Here is a 16,883-nt window from a genome sequence, read left to right on the forward strand (position 1 = left end):
TCTAAAATCATTGAAAGAGATTAAATAGGACCGGGTGATGATTGAAATCGTCTGCTTAGGTCGGCATTGCTTTCCATCCCAGCCACCGCCTGCTTCTTTTTCTCTCTCAGGAACAAGTGAGAGCTTTGCATTTTTATTTAATATATTTTAATACTAAGGGTAATTTAGTAATTTCACACTAACTTAACTGAGCAAACTAACTGTCATCCACACAAGGAACTAAAGATGAAAAAATGACAATCCACAAGGATCATCCGGGCAATTAACTATTATTATGTATTATGTATTGTACATGAAACTATGAAAGTACGAGGAGTCTAAAAGAGGAACAGAGAATCCGAACCCGGATTCGGATTCGGTTGCATGAAGTTAAACGGATTGCACTCCACCCTACACGTCCGTCGATTCTTCAATCAAACACCAAAATCATCCAAACACATAACATTCTCACTCCGATTTACCCCTCATTTGCAGGTGCCCTAATCTCTCTCTAATTTTATTACTATTGCTTTTTTTTTTTTTTTAATTTCTTTGAAAACCTAGCTAAAACAATGCTTTGTGTTTCAGATAACCGATGGATTTGGTAATGAGTTACAAGGTATTGTTTTTTTTTTTTTTTTTTTTTTTTTTTTTTTTTTTTTTTTTTTTTTTTTTGTGTTTATGATGTTTGTTTTTTTTTTTTTTTTTTTTTTTTTTTTGTGGGGGGGGGGGGGGGGGGTTTAAGGTTTTTGATGGCAATGGGTGTTTGTGTTGTTGATGTTTAACTTTGTAGTAGTAAAGTTTAAGGATTTATATGAGGTTTTGAGAAGAGTATTGCTTTTCCGAACCGGGGGGGGGGGGGGTTGTTTGGCGAAAACGTATGTCCTAAAAAAAGTATAAAAACTAGGGGATCGAAAACATATATACCTAAGAAATTCTTTACGAAAACTACAAACCAGGCACTACTGAGCGAAAAGTTCGGGGGGTCGGGTGCCCCTGTATGCAGCGGCGGACCTAGGATTTATTTTATTGGGGGCAAGGGGGGGGGGGAGGGGTTAACCAAACTTTTAAGACCGTACGATAGGGCAAAAAGGAGGTCACACTAGTCGTATGATAGGACGAAAAAAGGTCATATATGCTGTATGGGTCTTACATGCCGTATGGCAAGGCGAAAAGAGGTCACAAGGGGGTCTTATGATAGGACGAAAAAGGTCATATAGGGCGTATAGGTCTTACATGCCCTATGATAGGGCGAAAAGAGGTCACAAGGGGGTCTTATGATATGAAGAAAAAGGTCAAATAGGGCGTATGGGTCTTATGAGCCGTATGATAGGACGAAAACGATCAAATAAGGCGTATGGGTCTTACATGCCGTATGATAGGACGAAAAAAGGTCATCGGGGTGTATGACTTTGTCGGTGGTTACACACTTGCACCAGTCATTTCTTTGTCGGTGAAAACCTTATACGGGTCGAATAATTTAGCTCTAATACAATCCATATGATAATTTCTTTGTCATGTTATTGTAATTTAGGAAAAACTGGCGCATTTTCGGGTAAAAGATCTTAAAGACATTCTTACTCAACTCGGCCTTTCCAAACAAGGAAAGAAGCAGGTTCAATACATCACTACCTCGGTTTTCAGTTTGCGTATTATGAAGGGATGCACTTCTTTATCTTATATTCTTATCATTTTTTGTAGGATCTTGCCGATCGAATATTAACAATTATATCCGATGACAGAGGTAAACGGTACTCTTTCTCCTCTTTATTAATATTTGAGTAAATATCATGTTTGATATTAGTATAAACTTCCGTTTTGCTCCTTGTGGTTTGGTCATTTTAACGGTTTTGCCCCAAACCTTTAAAAATAGCCATTTTCCTCCAATAGTTTGCTATGGTTTTTCCATTTTGCTCCCCGCCTCTAACTCCATCCAAATTGTCTGTTTTTCCATTTTGCTCCCCGCAGGGAGTAAAATGGAAAAATCGTAGCAAACTATTGGAGGAAAATGGCTATTTTTAAAAGTTTGGGGCAAAACCGTTAAAGTGACCAAACCACAGGGAGCAAAACGGAAGTTTACTCTTAATATTACTAATAGTTTATTAACATGATTCTCTATTCTAAACTAAATGAACATAACATTCTTGTTTCGCGTTGAGCAGTTTCCGGAATGTGGGCTAAAAAAAGTGCCGTTAAGAAGGAAGATGTTGCAAAACTAGTTGATGACATGCACAGGTTCTGGGCTTTTTTTTTTTTTTTTGTAATTATCTGTCTTATTGTGTTAATTTAATATAAAGAAACGCCTTACAATGTTCCTGACACTTTTTTATTTGTTTGTCCCCAGAAAGTTGCAGGCTCTAGGGGGGGCTGCTGACTCGGTATCAAAAAGTCAAAACGTTTCAAACGTCACAGTTGATACAGCGGTCACGGAGGAAGTCGAAGAGACCGTTCAAATAGAAAAAGTTCGTTGTCTCTGTGGAAGTACTTTACAAGCAGATTCAATGATAAAGGTTTCAACTTTGAACAGTCAATTCGTTCATGATGTTTATAATAATTAGAGTAAACTTCCGTTTTGCTCCCTGTGGTTTGGTCACTTTAACGGTTTTGCCCCAAACCTTTAAAAATAGCCAATTTCCTCCAATAGTTTGCTATGGTTTTTCCATATTGCTCCCCGCCTCTAACTCCATCCAAATTGTCTGTTTTTCCGTTTTGCTCCCCACAGGGAGCAAAATGGAAAAACCATAGCAAACTATTGGAGGAAAATGGCTATTTTTAAAGGTTTGGGGCAAAACCGTTAAAGTGACCAAACCACAGGGAGCAAAACGGAAGTTTACTCTAATAATTAAATCATGCTATTGACTTATGTTTCCTTGTCAGTGTGAAGATAAAAAATGCAACGTGCTGCAGCATATCGGTTGCGTTAGTATACCCGAGAAGCCAATGGACGGTATTATTCATCCGACACGTCCCACAACTTTTTATTGTGAACTATGTCGGCTTGCGCACGCAGATCCGTAAGTGACTTAAAAAATTGTAGCCTTATAACGTTTTGGCCGTTTAGAATTGCGTAATAAGAAATATCAAAGCGTAACACGATTTTCAAATTGGTTTTTGAGTATGCAGGTTTTGGGTAGCCTTGCAACATCCTTTATATCCCGTGAAGTTGACTATTGCAACCGTCCCTACAGATGGGTGAGTCTACGCGTTTATTTTCTTGAACTTTTGATTCTATATCATTTTTTAAAATATGCTTATATACGTTTTCATATATACGTTTTCATGTTTTAGAGAAATTCGAGCCATATGTTGGTGGTGTCGGTTTGTTATTAGAGAAATCTTCTTTTCATTGTATTTGTGTGTACAAAATGGGTCAAGTAGGGGTGCAAGCCGAGCCGAGCCTGACCAGGCTCGGCTAGTTTATTATCTATTAACTAATATATAAAATAAAAATAATATAAATCATAGTCTCGTTTAGGCTTGTGAGCTCGATAAGTGAAGCTCGGGCTTGTTTACTAAACAAGCTAATTTTTAGGTCTGGGCTCGGCTCGTAAACAAGTTTAAATAATCTCGGCTCGTTTACTAGATAACTTTAAATAAGGGGTAAATGCTATTAAATATTAATAAAAACTAATATTACACTAAGGCTCGACAAGCTTCACATGCCATTGCCAGGCTCTAGCTCGGGCTCGATAAGGCTCAACTCGTTTCGAACTTTTTCTCAAGCCGATCTCGAGCCACTCGTGAGTCGCCCGGCTCGTTTGCACCCCTAGGATCAAGTAACAAATTAGTCTTTCTAGTATTACTACACCAGAAATGTTAATTCAGCAATAATATAACTCAAGCAAAATGATTTTGGAGACTTTCTGCGTTAAAATACACTTAGGGCGACTTTCCATGATTCCATCCGTTTTTGACCACCTGACCCGTTTCATTTTTTAGCTAATATATTGGTTTTTTCCCTGTTTAACCCGTTAGACGTAAAAAGAAGACCGAACAACTAAGTATTCGAGTCAAATTGTCCCATATATTAATAAGCTGCTGCTGACATACATTCGATATTATTTTCAGTACAAGCCCAATGCAGAATGTTGTAAAGACTTTTCAACTTACAAAAGCCGACATGATTTTGTTGGCAAAATCAGATTTCGATGTTCAGGTATTTATAATGAGTTAATTACTGTTTTCGTCCCCGTGGTTTGTCAACAATCACTATTTCAGTCCATTAGTTTTAAAATTGCGATTTCAGTCCCTGTGGTTTCACTTTCGTAACCATTTCAATCCATTTGTTCTGTTAGTACAGGGACTGAAATGGTTACGAGGTGGACTGAAATGGTTACGAAAGTGAAACCACAGGGACTGAAATCGCAATTTTTAAACTAATGGACTGAAATAGTGATTTTTGACAAACTAAAGGGACGAAAACAGTAATTAACTCTATTATAATTTATCACCATAGTTATCTATATTAGCGTAGATAATCATAACATGTTGATGAAAACCGATTACTTATATATAATAATAGGCTTGGTGTATGCTCCTAAATGACAAGGTTTCTTTTAGAATGCAATGGCCACAATATGCAGACTTACAAGTCAACGGTATGCTGTATCTTTTCTGTTTTCTTATTAAATTGTTGAGTAAAGTACACAGATGGTCCCCGTGGTTTACCAAAAGTTTGGATTTGGTCCCTAACTTTTCAAAAGTACACGGATGGTCCTTGTGGTTTACCAAAAATTTGGATTTGGTCCCTAGCTTTTCAAAAGTACACGGATGGTCCCTGTGGTTTGCACTTTGTAACGCATTTAGTCCTTAGCTTTTTTCCAAAATTACATGGCCGGTCCCTGTGGTTTGCAATTTGTAACGCATTTAGTCCCTAACTTGGACCTGCTAAAACCTTTAGATGTGTGGTTGGGGACTAAATGCGTTACAAAGTGCAAACCACAGTGTACTTTTGAAAAGTTAGGGACTAGGGGTGCAAACAAGCCGAGCCGAGCCCGAGCTCGACCAGGCTCGAGCTCGATTAACTTATAAGAGCTCGGGCTCGAGCTCGGCTCGATTCGAGCTTCGTTGTCAAGGCTCGAGCTCGGCTTGTTTGTATTTTCTTAAGCTCAAGCTCGGCTCGTTTATTATCTATTAATTAGTATATTAAATAAAAACAATATAAATAATAGACTTTTTAGGCTCGCGAGCTCGATAAATGAAGCTCGGGATCGGGCTCGTTTACTAAATAAGCTTTTTTTTTAGGTTCGAGGTCGGCTTGTAAACAAGTTTAAATAAGCTCGGCTCGTTTACACTAAGGCTCGACGAGCCTAACGAGCTTCACATGCAAGGCTCGAGCTCGGGCTCGACAAACAAACGAGCTTTGTTTTGAGGCTCAAGCTCGGCTCGGGCTCGATAAAGCTCGACTCGTTTCGAGCTTTTTCTTGAGCCGATCTCGAGTAGCTCGCGAGCCGCTCGGCTCGTTTGCACCCCTATTAGGGACCAAATCCAAAATTTTGGTTAACCACAGGGACTGACTATCTGTGTACCTTACTCTAAATTGTTATATGAGGAGAATTTTGATTTAATTTATTATGTTTTTGTAATTGATAGGTATGCCTGTGCGAGCGATCAATAGACCTGGCTCTCAACTTCTTGGAGCCAATGGGCGTGACGACGGCCCCGTAGTAAGTTTCAACTTTCAACGTCTCACCCGACAATTTTCTACGATATATGTATTATTCTTGTATCAAGGAGTGTTGTTTACGACTTTACGTTGGTTTTCTTTTTGCCATTTCAGATCACGTCATGCATCCATGTAGGAAGTAACAAAATTTCATTGACGGGCTATGATGCGCGCGTGTTTTGTTTCGGGGTCAGAATCGTGAAAAGGCGCACCGTTCAACAGGTGAAATAAAATTTACTGCTTTTAATAATTTAATCATGTTTTATGGCATTTTTATTATAGTAATATTGTGTTTGTTACACGCCAACGTTTAAAGATTCTTAACCTCATTCCTCGAGAGAGCGACGGTGAGAAATTTGAAGACGCTTTGGCACGTGTTTGTCGGTGCGTTGGTGGTGGGGCCGCTAAAGAAAATGACGACAGTGACAGTGATTTGGAAGTTGTTTCCGATTCTATACCAGTTAATCTGCGGTGTCCTGTAAGTAACATTTTACTTAATTTGACCTTATAAAAACAACTCATTTTAATTCTTTTTCTTGAATATACCCATTTTAAAGAAGTTCATTGTTTAAATAAGAGTACAATGCCATTTTCGTCCCTGAGGTTTGGCCAGTTTTGCGACTTTCGTCCAAAGGTTTGTTTTTCCGCATCTGGATCCAAAAGGTTCTGAAATCTTGCCATTTTCATCCGGCTCGTTAACTCCATCCATTTTTCTCCGTTAAGTGGGGGGTATTTCCGTCTTCATTGTTAACTTAAAGGGCAATTTGGTCGTTTTTAGGGGGTCTTTTTAAATAAAGTGAAAAAGACTAAATTGCCCTGTAAGTTAACAAAAAAGACGAAAATACCTCCAACTTAATGGAGAAAAATGGATGGAGTTAACAGGCCGGATGAAAATGGCAAGATTTCAAACCTTTTGGATCTAGATGCGGAAAAACAAACCTTTGGACGAAAGTCGCAAAACTGGCCAAACCTCAGGGACGGAAATGACATTTTACTCTAAATAATATTTCAAACTTTTTTTTAGATAAAATATTCATATAAAATATTATTTTGTATCTTATACTTAAGTTTTGTTTCTACGCTACAGATGAGCGGTTCAAGAATGAAAATTGCTGGAAGATTCAAACCTTGCGTTCACATGGGCTGCTTTGATCTTGAAGTATTTGTGCAAATGAATGAACGTTCTCGAAAGGCAAGCGTTATACAAAATAAAACACGTTATTGCATAATTTGCATTCCCACACGTCTACTACTTTTATTCATTTTCTGTTTCTTGATTGTTTTCAGTGGCAATGCCCTATTTGTCTCAAGAACTACGCCTTGGAGGATGTTATTATCGATCCGTATTTTACTCGTATCACCGCCAAGGTATTGATAACTAGGCCTGTAAACGAACCGAACGTTCATGAACTGTTTGGCGGGAAGTTGAACGAACATGAACATATGTTTTTGTTAATTTAATTAAACGAACGGACATGAACACACGTTTTGTTCGTTCATTTATGTTCGTGAACCTTCGTTTACGTTCGTTTAAATTTTAATAAATACATAAATAGTTACGGTTATATATAAGTTTGTTTATGTTCGTTTACGTTCGTGAACGAACGGTTTTAAACGAACGAACATGAACCTGATCATTTTCTTAATGAACGAACATGAACAAAAAACAATGTGTTGGATTATATGTTCGTGTTTGTTTGGTTCGTTTACAGGCCTAGATTCAATGGATTTTATATTTTCAATTGCGATTATTGATCGTTTTGTTGGTTTATTTTTGTAAAGATGCGGAATTGTGGAGAGGATGTAACGGGAATCGAGGTGAAACCGGACGGTTGTTGGCGTGTAAAGGCGGAACAACATGACCTAAAAAGTTTAGGGCAGCTCGGGCAGTGGCATCTACCCGATGGTACTCTCTTTGTTCAAATGGAAGTCGAGTCTAAACCTAAACCAGAAGCTTTAAAACCGGTTAAACATGAAGGTGGTTCCGAAGGTTATAATACGGGTTTAAAACTCGGGTTAAAAAAAAATAGTAACGGAATTTGGGAAGTCAGCAAACACACAAATTTACGTTTGCTTTCTTCCGAAAAAATTGTGAGTAACGCGCATGACACGAGTACTAATGGTTTTCTTATAAGCAGCCGTGACGGTAATGGGCATTTTGGTCATTCCACCACCAATGTTGCTGATTCCGGTTCCGTTTCACCGAACATGGATCCAGGCTACGGGTTTCCTGACGACGTAAACCCGTCAGCTGCCAGTGGGGTTGATGCTGATGTCATCGTCCTGAGTGATTCCGATGACGAGACCGAAAACCGAATGTCATCGGGACCCACTTTGAACCCAAATGGTACATTTTCTGAAGATATTGTTGGTGGAAGTTCGTGTTTAGGTCCGTTTAACAACGATGATGATGATTTCGGGGTACCATTTTGGTCTTTACCTCCGACAAGTCAAGCGGGTCCTAGTTTTGAGTTTTTTCGTTCGGACGAGAATGTGCATCATGGACTTGTGGGTCCCACTTCTATGGATACCTTCACATTGACCGATGAAATCGGATGGAATGTTGCTGCACCAGCGGGTCCCGATTCTTCACTTTACCAATCCGTTCTTGACGTAGATGGCGGGTTGGTTGATAACCCGTTAGCTTTCGGACACAACGATCCGTCACTTCAGCTGTTTCTTCCTACACCGCCTCCAGCAGCGGCAGAGCAGGTGGAGTCAACCATCAACAGTGGGGTTAGTTGCGCCCCTGCCCCCTTGAACGGGTCAAACGTAATTCAGCAACCACCGCCTAAAGATAGCAACTTGGATACGTCGGCAGATACTGGAACGAATGGCAAGACAAGAAGCAGGGAAAGATCTGATAACCCGTTTACGTTTCCCCGTCAAAAGCGTTCAATGAGGCCAAGATTGTATCCGCCTAGATAATATTTCGCGCTGTAGAAACGTCATCGGAAGCCGGTTGGTATCGACTTTTTTTTCGGCTGATTTGGTACAAGAAACCCATATTTTGTGGTATAGTAAGGCCTTATGGGTAGCAAGTAGTTTGTAAATGGCATTTGCTTAAACTTGCATCTTATTTAATATTATACAAAATTTCAGTGGCGGAACTTGAACAAATATATTAGGGGGGGGGGGGGAGTGGCAGGAAAATCAAGGGGCCGGGAATTTTAAGACTCAAGTGTCCGGCATGCCTAGCGGTGTGGACTTGGCGGTATCCACCATGGCCGGTGCTTCCTCCAAGCAACTGGTGTCATCGCTAATCACGCCACCGCTCATTAGTTTCTCCACCTCTTCCTTGGTGTATATGTGAATCTTTGTAGCTATCGTTGCAAACTCGCTGCGTTAATGAATATGGATTAATTTCATACAAATTATGCGTGAAAGAGTTGTACTATGCGCGTAAGGACTTACTCCCATGGATCATCGCCGACAACCATCATGTCGTTTTCTTCATCGGTGTACAACAACCGCCATGCACCGTCGCCATTGGTCAACACACCTTCCATATGAAATAGTGACTCGAGCTCGCTAATTAGCTCTTGATAACTTGACATTTTAGAGAGATCAATCGCGCGTCCAACTTTACTTCCTTGTTTGTGAACCTAAACACCAAAAATAATATGAGTTTGAAAAGAAATGTTTGTGGATTGATGTGACGTGACCCGTTTTGGCTCTTACTAAAATAGTACTGTTTTGACCCGAACCAGTTTTGATCTGTTACCTTAGTGCAACTTCTCTTGCTCAAAGTTTGAGCGTCTACCGTCGAAGGAGTTCCGTTTAAATGAAAACCAAATAGTTTACAACTGCTCCCATTGCTATCAGAACCACCGTCATCTTTCTCACTACCTGAATTGCCTTCTATGATCGAATTCGGGTCAACGCTTGTTTTCTCAAGGTCAACCGGAACCTGAAGTTGTAGCTTTAGCCCATTAATATTATTATCCCTTGTAAGCCCGTTTCCAAAAACGGGCCGATTAGTTGGGAATCCGATAGTGGGCATGACAGGAGCCGGGTTTGGAAAACAAAAGTTTCGACCACCTTCGGAACCAAGTGGATAAAAACCGGGATTATTTGGTCTATGATGAATGTTAAGATCGGTTCTTGGTGGGCCCCAAGAACTGTTTGTGTTCGCGGTTAAAGATTTCAACGAGCAAATTTCTTGACCTTGCAAGACCTTTGGGAATCTAGTGGTGTTTGATCCCAAAAAGGCCGGGTTAGGGGTGGCGACAATGTTTGTGCTTTTTCCTGTTAATAATAATCGATTCGGATAAAAACCCGCATGCATTGAGGGGGTAGGTTGTACCCCGAAGCTTAACGGGTTGTTCCTTTTACCACCTATATTTTCTTGACCTTGCAAGACCTTAGAGGATCTTGTTGACTCCTCAAAGTCTAAACATCCACCCCATGCTGCAAAAAAAAAAATAAATAAATAAAAAACAATTTTACTATTAGTGTCACAAGAAAACTTCCAAGATTCTACCCAAAGGCGGTTAAATGGTGGATTGGGTAACGGGTCAAACCAGATCGGGTCGGGTTGACCCAAAACATTTTGTCTAGATTTTATAAATTTAGTATGATAGTCTCTATGTCATATATAACTTCAAAACTTATATTATATCCATACTAATCTACTTTTTTTAATAGAGTAAATTACGTTTTTGGCCCCTGTGGTTATCACTTTTACTATATTAGCCCAAAATAAGAATTTTTAACATATCTGCCCCTATTGTCTCTATAACTAACCATTTTGGCCCCTAATTCTAACCATTTGGGCCCCCATGGTCTCTATAACTAACCATTTTGGCCCCCATGATCTCTAGACTTAGGGGCCAAAATGGTTAGTTATAGAGACCATGGGGGCAGATATGTTAAAAATTCTTATTTTGGGCTAATATAAAGTAAAAGTGATATAACCACAGGGGCCAAAAACGTAATTTACTCTTTTTAGTATAATAACGTTTAGGAGGTATTATCAATTATGCATTAAAACCATACTTTCACTTTGGACTACTATCAACCCGTTTAACCCGTTAGAGAAAAAAACAACCTAAATCGACCCATAACATAATTAAATGGCCTGAAATTGCCAGGTGTAATTCTTAATTCTCTAAAGTGGTATATTTTTAGGCGATTTATACACTGGTTCAAGTTTAATATTTGAAAAACAAGATAAAATACTATCACTATATGCTAGAACGATTTAGTTAGGGGGTCATCATAAGCTTATATTCTATACTGGTTCAAATTAGGGGGTCCATCTCTAAGTTTGTTCTTCAAAAACTCAAAATTTATAAATAAAAATTCAAAAAGTTCCAGTGACCGGAGGGTCAACGGACCCTCTTGACCCCCCTCTGGTTCCGCCCATGCGTCACGTTTAAAAGCAAGAAAGTTACATACCAGAACCAGGGTGTTCAAATGGAGTTGAATGAAGATTTGCCCGCAATTTCTTGTATCGTAAAGACGAATGAATACTTAAAAGCGGCATAGAAGCGCTGGAAAGATCAACCTCCCATGGCGATATTCGTTCTTGATTATTATTACCAACATCTTCATCCCACCTCACCTGTCGAAACAAGCCACAACATAAATAAAAAAAAATGGAATACATGTATACGACTAGTTTCTTTTAACGAAACACTCGTGTGATGTACCGTTAGGCATCTCCACTTTGATTTAGGCCAATTGTAAGGATCCGTGTCACTTACACCAATCACGGCACCTCTGAACCTGCAAAACGACGATCAAGATTTTTCATTTAACGGACAACAAACAAATAAAGGTGTCATCTTTGTGTCTAAGATACTTACTAGAGGTTGCAAAATAGGCGGCAAGTTGGTTATAAGGTCAAAACAAGTTCGGGTCAAAATGGTAATGTTTTGGGTTGACCCGTCACAATGTTATATATAATTAGTTTGTCATATATCGTTAAACAAAAGCCGTTTGACAACATCTGAATGGTTAAGTGTTAAACTATTAAGATGTCTGAACTATTAGGGGCTTTTTTTTTTTTTTTTTTAAATTTAATCATAGCCAATAATTTACATCGAGATAGTTGGTAAACGGGCAACAAGCTGCGCCGCTACCCCTTTTTGACTTATTTTAATGATAATTTTTTAATGTAATGACTTTAGAAGGTGTTGTGCATAAAATATACAGTTTGGACGATTTTCAACCCGTTTAGCCTCTTTATTTTGCTAATTTTAATGATTTTAGTAATTTACGCGTTTGACCCGTTAAGGAAATTTATAACTCAAATCAACCGATTAATAATGGGTCGAAATTGCCACCTCTGAAAGATACCTTCTTTCAGGAGATTCATCCATACTGAACTTCATCTTGAATCTTGTTCCGATTGTTATCATATTGCTTACGCAGTTCATATACTTCGCATAAGGAACAATAAAATCCGCTCGATTAGACCTGCATTGAGTTTATAAGTTTTGTAGCAAGTAGCAACTAGTATGAAACAATCGGTTTCGATAACTCGCATCCAAACACCACCTTAATGATCCTAGAGTTTACCTAGGACTGTAAAAAACATCAAATGTAGTGTTGGTAGATACTGCATTAGCTACAGGGGCAAGAATGTCCATGTAGGATTTCGAGTCGGGCATCGCTGTATCCGGAAGAAAATTTCTTGGTCGAGTGGCTCTTCGAGTTCCAAGCCTTAGTTCACCATCTTTGCCCCTAAAATAACCAAAAAAAAAAAAAGTTTAGGGACTAAATTTCTCGGTTTGCACTTTGTAACGCATTTAGTCCCTAGCCGACAAATCTAAAGGTTTTAGCATGTCCAAGTTAGGGACTAAATGAGTTACAAAGTGCAAACCACAGGGACCATCCATGTACTTTTGGAAAAAGCTAGGGACTAAATGCATTACAAAGTGCAAACCATAGGGTCCATCTGTGTACTTTTGGAAAAATAGCGACCAAATCCAAAATTTTGGTATAACAAGGGAACATCCATGTACCATATACTCTTTATTTCATTAGTTATTCTTGCTTTTAAACAACATAAAGATAACCAATTATCGTCGCGTCTATTAAAAAATAGCTAAAATAAGTATAACGCGATAAAAAAAACGTTTTCAAAGAAAAGGTTTAAACCAAAGTAAAAGAAAAGGATATGATTCTTTCTTCATTTTCTACCATCTTTTTTGCTACAAAAAATGAGGTGTTATAAGCACCATTCCCTTAGAATATGCCTAAAGTGTTTCAAACACTTTGATTGTTTCCTTTATGAGACCAAGAGAATAATCTTCAAGTTATTGTTTTTTCTTCTAATTTTGTTGCCATTTTACTCCCTGTGGTTTGGTCACTTTAACAGTTTTGCTCCAAACCTTTAAAAATAGCCATTTTACTCCCTGATGTTTCGGTTTTTTTGCCAGTTTGCTCCCCGCCTCTAACTCCATCCAAATTGTTTGTTTATCCATTTTGCTCCCCGCAGGGAGCAAACTGGCAGCAAAACCAAAACATCAGGGAGTAAAATGGCTATTTTTAAAGGTTTGGGGCAAAACCGTTAAAATGACCAAACCACAGGGAGCAAAACGGAAGTTTACTCTACATATAATTATATTACATTGTATAATGATACCTTAGAAAGAGAACTGCATCCCCGGAAACAAGATTCTTTTGGCTTACAAATATGCACCATCCGGTAGTAAGCAAATGTCGCCTCGGTTGACCTGAAAAACATCACCCGATCCTGTTAAGCTAACTCTTTCTATTTTACCGAACGGCCTACGTGGCCAGAATAGTCTTAGTTTATAAGTAAATGGGTCGAAACTGACGCAAATAATTCAAGAAAAAAAAACTATGGCAAAAATTAAATATATTAATAAAAATCACCTCGATAAATGTGCCTAAACTTCCATTCCACTCCATGAAGGTCCTTAGCAACTAGTTCCTGGTTGGGCCTCTGCTGCTTATAATCCTAAAATGGAAGTAATATGTGTTTAATTTAGCTATAAAAATTTTAAAAATAAATTATTAAAAGAGTTAATTACTGTTTTCGTCCCTATAGTTTGTCAAAAATCATTATTTCAGTCCAGTAGTTTAAAAATTGCGATTTCAGTCCCTGTGGTTTCACTTTTGTAACCATTTCAGTCCACCTCGTAACCATTTCAGTCTCTGTACTTAACAGAATAATGGATTGAAATGGTTACGAAAGTGAAACCACATGGACTGAAATGGTTACGAAAGTGAAACCACAGGGACTGAAATCGCAATTTTTAAACTAATGGACTGAAATAGTGATTTTTGACAAACCACATGGACGAAAACAGTAATTAACTCTTATTAAAAATCCTTAAAAATAAACAAAAATTAAAACCAGAGGTGGGAAACAATCTTCAGCAGCTCTTCTAGGCACAGAAAATCCACCATGAGTAGATGTATCAGATGCAGTTAGGGTTTTGCAGAACATTTGAGGTGTTGATTTTGTGAGTGCCACGTCAGCACCATCTTCTTCCCCGTCTTGAAAATTCTTACCATCCCACTACACATCATCATCACAAAAAAAAAAAAAAAAAAAAAAAAAAAAAAAAAAAAAATTGAAACTTTATTTCATTTTTGAAAGAAATACCACAAAAGCTGTGCATTGAATTAGTGAAAGACACAAACTTTATACAATTTTGTTTCAAAATTACTAAAATAAAAAAAAATTAAAAAGTTATTTCATTTTTGCAAGAAATCCCACAAAAGCTGCACTGGATTAGTAAAAGACACAAACTTTAAACAATTTTGTACATAATTTTGTTTCAAAATTACTAAAAAAATAAAAAAAATTCATTTTTGCAAGAAATACCACAAAAGCTGCATTGAATTAGTAAAAGACACAACCTTTACACAATTTTGTTTCAAAATTACTAAAATTAAAATAAATGCAAGAAATCCCACAAAAGCTGTGCACTGGATTAGTAAAAGACATAAACTTTAAACAATTTTGTACATAATTTTGCTTCAAAATTACTAAAAAAATAAAAAAATTCATTTTTGCAAGAAATACCACAAAAGCTGCATTGAATTAGTAAAAGACACAAACTTTACACAATTTTGTTTCAAAATTACCAAAATTAAAATAAATACAAGTGAATTATGAACCAAACATACCTCTGGTAGTGGAAGAAGGCTAAGCTTTGTATAAATTTCATCATTTTCCTTATTAGCCTGTTTCAAGAAATGGGTCAAACATCAAAACAAAAAACAAAAAGTTAAAATTTTTATAAATGTTTTGAGAGAATAAATTAATATCAAACATCAAAACAAAAAGTTAAGATTTTTATAAATGTTTTGAGAGAATAAATTAACATCAAACATCAAAACAAAAAGTTAAAATTTTTATAAATGTTTTGAGAGAATAAATTATTATCAAACATCAAAACAAAAAGTTAAAATTTTTATAAATGTTTTGAGAGAATAAATTAACATCAAACATCAAAACAAAAAGTTAAAATTTTATAAATGTTTTGAGAGAATAAATTAACATCAAACATCAAAACAAAAAGTTAAAATTTTATAAATGTTTTGAGAGAATAAATTAATATCAAACATCAAAACAAAAAGTTAAAATTTTTATAAATGTTTTGAGAGAATAAATTAATACCAAACATCAAAAAAAAAAAAAGTTAAAATTTTTATAAATGTTTTGAGAGAATAAATGAAAAATCACTTACAAGAAACTGAACATCAACAACTCTACAAAAGATTTGAGGTTGAAGGCCAAAAGAGGGGGGGATATGAGAGGGTGAAAACTGCTGCAACTGCATACATGATTGAGAAGCAATTTGTTCCAAATGACCTTGAGGGAAATACACAACCACATTTCCTTTATTTGGAAGAGTTGTAAGAGGACCAGCACAAGCATGCCAAAGTTCCATGCATATTGATGGATTTTTTGATGAAATCAAGGATGAATTTGAGGAGGAGTTTGAAGAGGCAGATAAAGATGAATCAACACTTGCTGCTGCATGGTTTAGATCAATCTCCATTACAAACCCACCTTCAAATTTGCACAATTTTGTCAAAACAAGGGGTTTCTTGAAGCTAAAGATGGAAAAAAAGGTGTGATTTTTAGGTGAAAGATTTCAAGATTCTTGAAGGGGTTAGAGAAATAGGTGAAGTGAAGTCAAATCACAAACATATGACATGTTCTTTTATGGTACCCAACAATTGATGATGAAACAAAAGGGGATAAGTTGATCAAGAATTGAGGGCATGATTGCCACCTCATTGTCTAGTTTTGAAAGCTAGTGCTTGGGGGGGGGGGGGGGGGTTGAAGAAGGGAGCAAGACATTGACAAATGCACAGGCAGCACAGAAACCAAAGACCAAATGGGTTAGTGTCTTTCTAGCTTTTTTAGGGAAGAAGATTACAGTAGTGGGGGGACAAGCTTGATACAGTATAATAATCCACAAATAATGTATCCTATATACTTCATTTATATTATAACTTTTTATCTTGTTTTTAATCTACTTATTTCAAACGTACTCGAGCGTGATCCAGCGTCATAAAGCATCATAGTGTCCCATAGCGTCCAAAACACTGCTCTCTAGGCGTTATGAAGGGTTATGTTTGGGGGGAGAGGGGGGGGGGGTTATGGGCTGCGCGTGATGGTGATAGTGGGGTTATGTTTAGTCACAGACATATATATAACATATATATATATATATATATATATATATATATACATACATACATATATATCTATAATTGGAGAGGGGTTATGGGAGGGGGGGGGGTTATGACTACAAATGCTCTTACAACACAATACACAGTATGGTTATGCTGCATGCATACTTCGTTTATTACTCTTATTATATCTGTCAAACATTATGTACAAATGTATTATAGGATGTAATTCGAGCGTGTTACTAACATGATATTAATCAGTTAATATAGAAAACACATTTAAACGTGCTTAATTTTCTTTTTTGTTAATAATAAATATCTTTAAAAACTAAAGTAGTTCATAAAAATAGTATTAATGAAGATGAGGACCCTTTACCAAAAAATTAAAAGTGGTTTTGGAATTATCCAATTGAATGCCATATGCTATAACTCCTACAATTTAATTGCTTGGTGATGGACAATACAAGCAACAACCTCATTATAGTTTTATGGGATAACCTTTTCTATGACATTATTCATAAAACTAATAATATAAAAGTAGTGTATGGTTTAATATTGAGACATTTAAGAATTTGACATATTGAAATATTGTGTACAATTGACTTTTTTA

The 16,883-nt window shown here is 37.0% G+C and overlaps 2 protein-coding genes across 3 annotated transcripts; one reads left to right on the plus strand and one right to left on the minus strand.

Moving 5' to 3' along the window:
* The first annotated feature begins 308 nt into the window (after positions 1 to 308).
* LOC110898683 (E3 SUMO-protein ligase SIZ1) lies at positions 309 to 8,754 on the plus strand. 2 transcript variants are annotated; one of them, XM_022145506.1, is made up of 16 exons: positions 309 to 474; positions 568 to 598; positions 1,514 to 1,594; positions 1,681 to 1,723; positions 2,142 to 2,214; positions 2,324 to 2,489; positions 2,857 to 2,993; positions 3,103 to 3,171; positions 4,048 to 4,135; positions 4,502 to 4,577; positions 5,572 to 5,645; positions 5,759 to 5,866; positions 5,961 to 6,122; positions 6,732 to 6,836; positions 6,932 to 7,012; positions 7,427 to 8,754. In XM_022145506.1, the coding sequence occupies exons 2-16, from the start codon at positions 575 to 577 to the stop codon at positions 8,570 to 8,572; spliced, it is 2,433 nt and encodes an 810-aa protein (XP_022001198.1). In that variant the 5' UTR covers positions 309 to 474; positions 568 to 574; the 3' UTR covers positions 8,573 to 8,754. The 2 variants fall into 2 exon arrangements, with proteins under 2 accessions (XP_022001198.1, XP_035837963.1); XM_035982070.1 differs by having other exon boundaries at positions 313 to 474; positions 1,681 to 1,730; positions 7,427 to 8,748.
* LOC110898684 (auxin response factor 4) lies at positions 8,687 to 16,050 on the minus strand. The gene is made up of 12 exons (XM_022145507.2): positions 15,319 to 16,050; positions 14,756 to 14,812; positions 13,977 to 14,141; positions 13,493 to 13,577; positions 13,239 to 13,329; positions 12,170 to 12,334; positions 11,948 to 12,067; positions 11,299 to 11,374; positions 11,045 to 11,210; positions 9,369 to 10,054; positions 9,059 to 9,249; positions 8,687 to 8,984 (listed from the first exon to the last, which is right to left on the minus strand). Exons 1-12 carry the CDS (start codon positions 15,631 to 15,633, stop codon positions 8,822 to 8,824), a joined length of 2,280 nt encoding a protein of 759 aa, XP_022001199.1. The 5' UTR covers positions 15,634 to 16,050; the 3' UTR covers positions 8,687 to 8,821.
* Positions 16,051 to 16,883: the final 833 nt, after the last annotated feature.

Source organism: Helianthus annuus, chromosome 13, assembly GCF_002127325.2.
Source record: "Helianthus annuus cultivar XRQ/B chromosome 13, HanXRQr2.0-SUNRISE, whole genome shotgun sequence".
Lineage (NCBI taxonomy): Eukaryota > Viridiplantae > Streptophyta > Magnoliopsida > Asterales > Asteraceae > Helianthus > Helianthus annuus.

Excerpts from the sequence above, each read along its gene's own strand:
- LOC110898683 (XM_022145506.1), top strand. The coding sequence starts at position 575 with ATGGATTTGGTAATGAGTTACAAG. Across the intron at positions 599-1,513 it reads ATTTGGTAATGAGTTACAAG|GAAAAACTGGCGCATTTTCG; the intron begins GTATTGTTTTTT and ends ATTGTAATTTAG. Across the intron at positions 1,595-1,680 it reads CCAAACAAGGAAAGAAGCAG|GATCTTGCCGATCGAATATT; the intron begins GTTCAATACATC and ends CATTTTTTGTAG.
- LOC110898684 (XM_022145507.2), bottom strand. The coding sequence starts at position 15,633 with ATGGAGATTGATCTAAACCATGCAGCAGCAAGTGTTGATTCATCTTTA. Across the intron at positions 14,142-14,755 it reads GCCTTCTTCCACTACCAGAG|TGGGATGGTAAGAATTTTCA; the intron begins GTATGTTTGGTT and ends GATGATGTGTAG. Across the intron at positions 13,330-13,492 it reads GTTTAGGCACATTTATCGAG|GTCAACCGAGGCGACATTTG; the intron begins GTGATTTTTATT and ends GATGTTTTTCAG.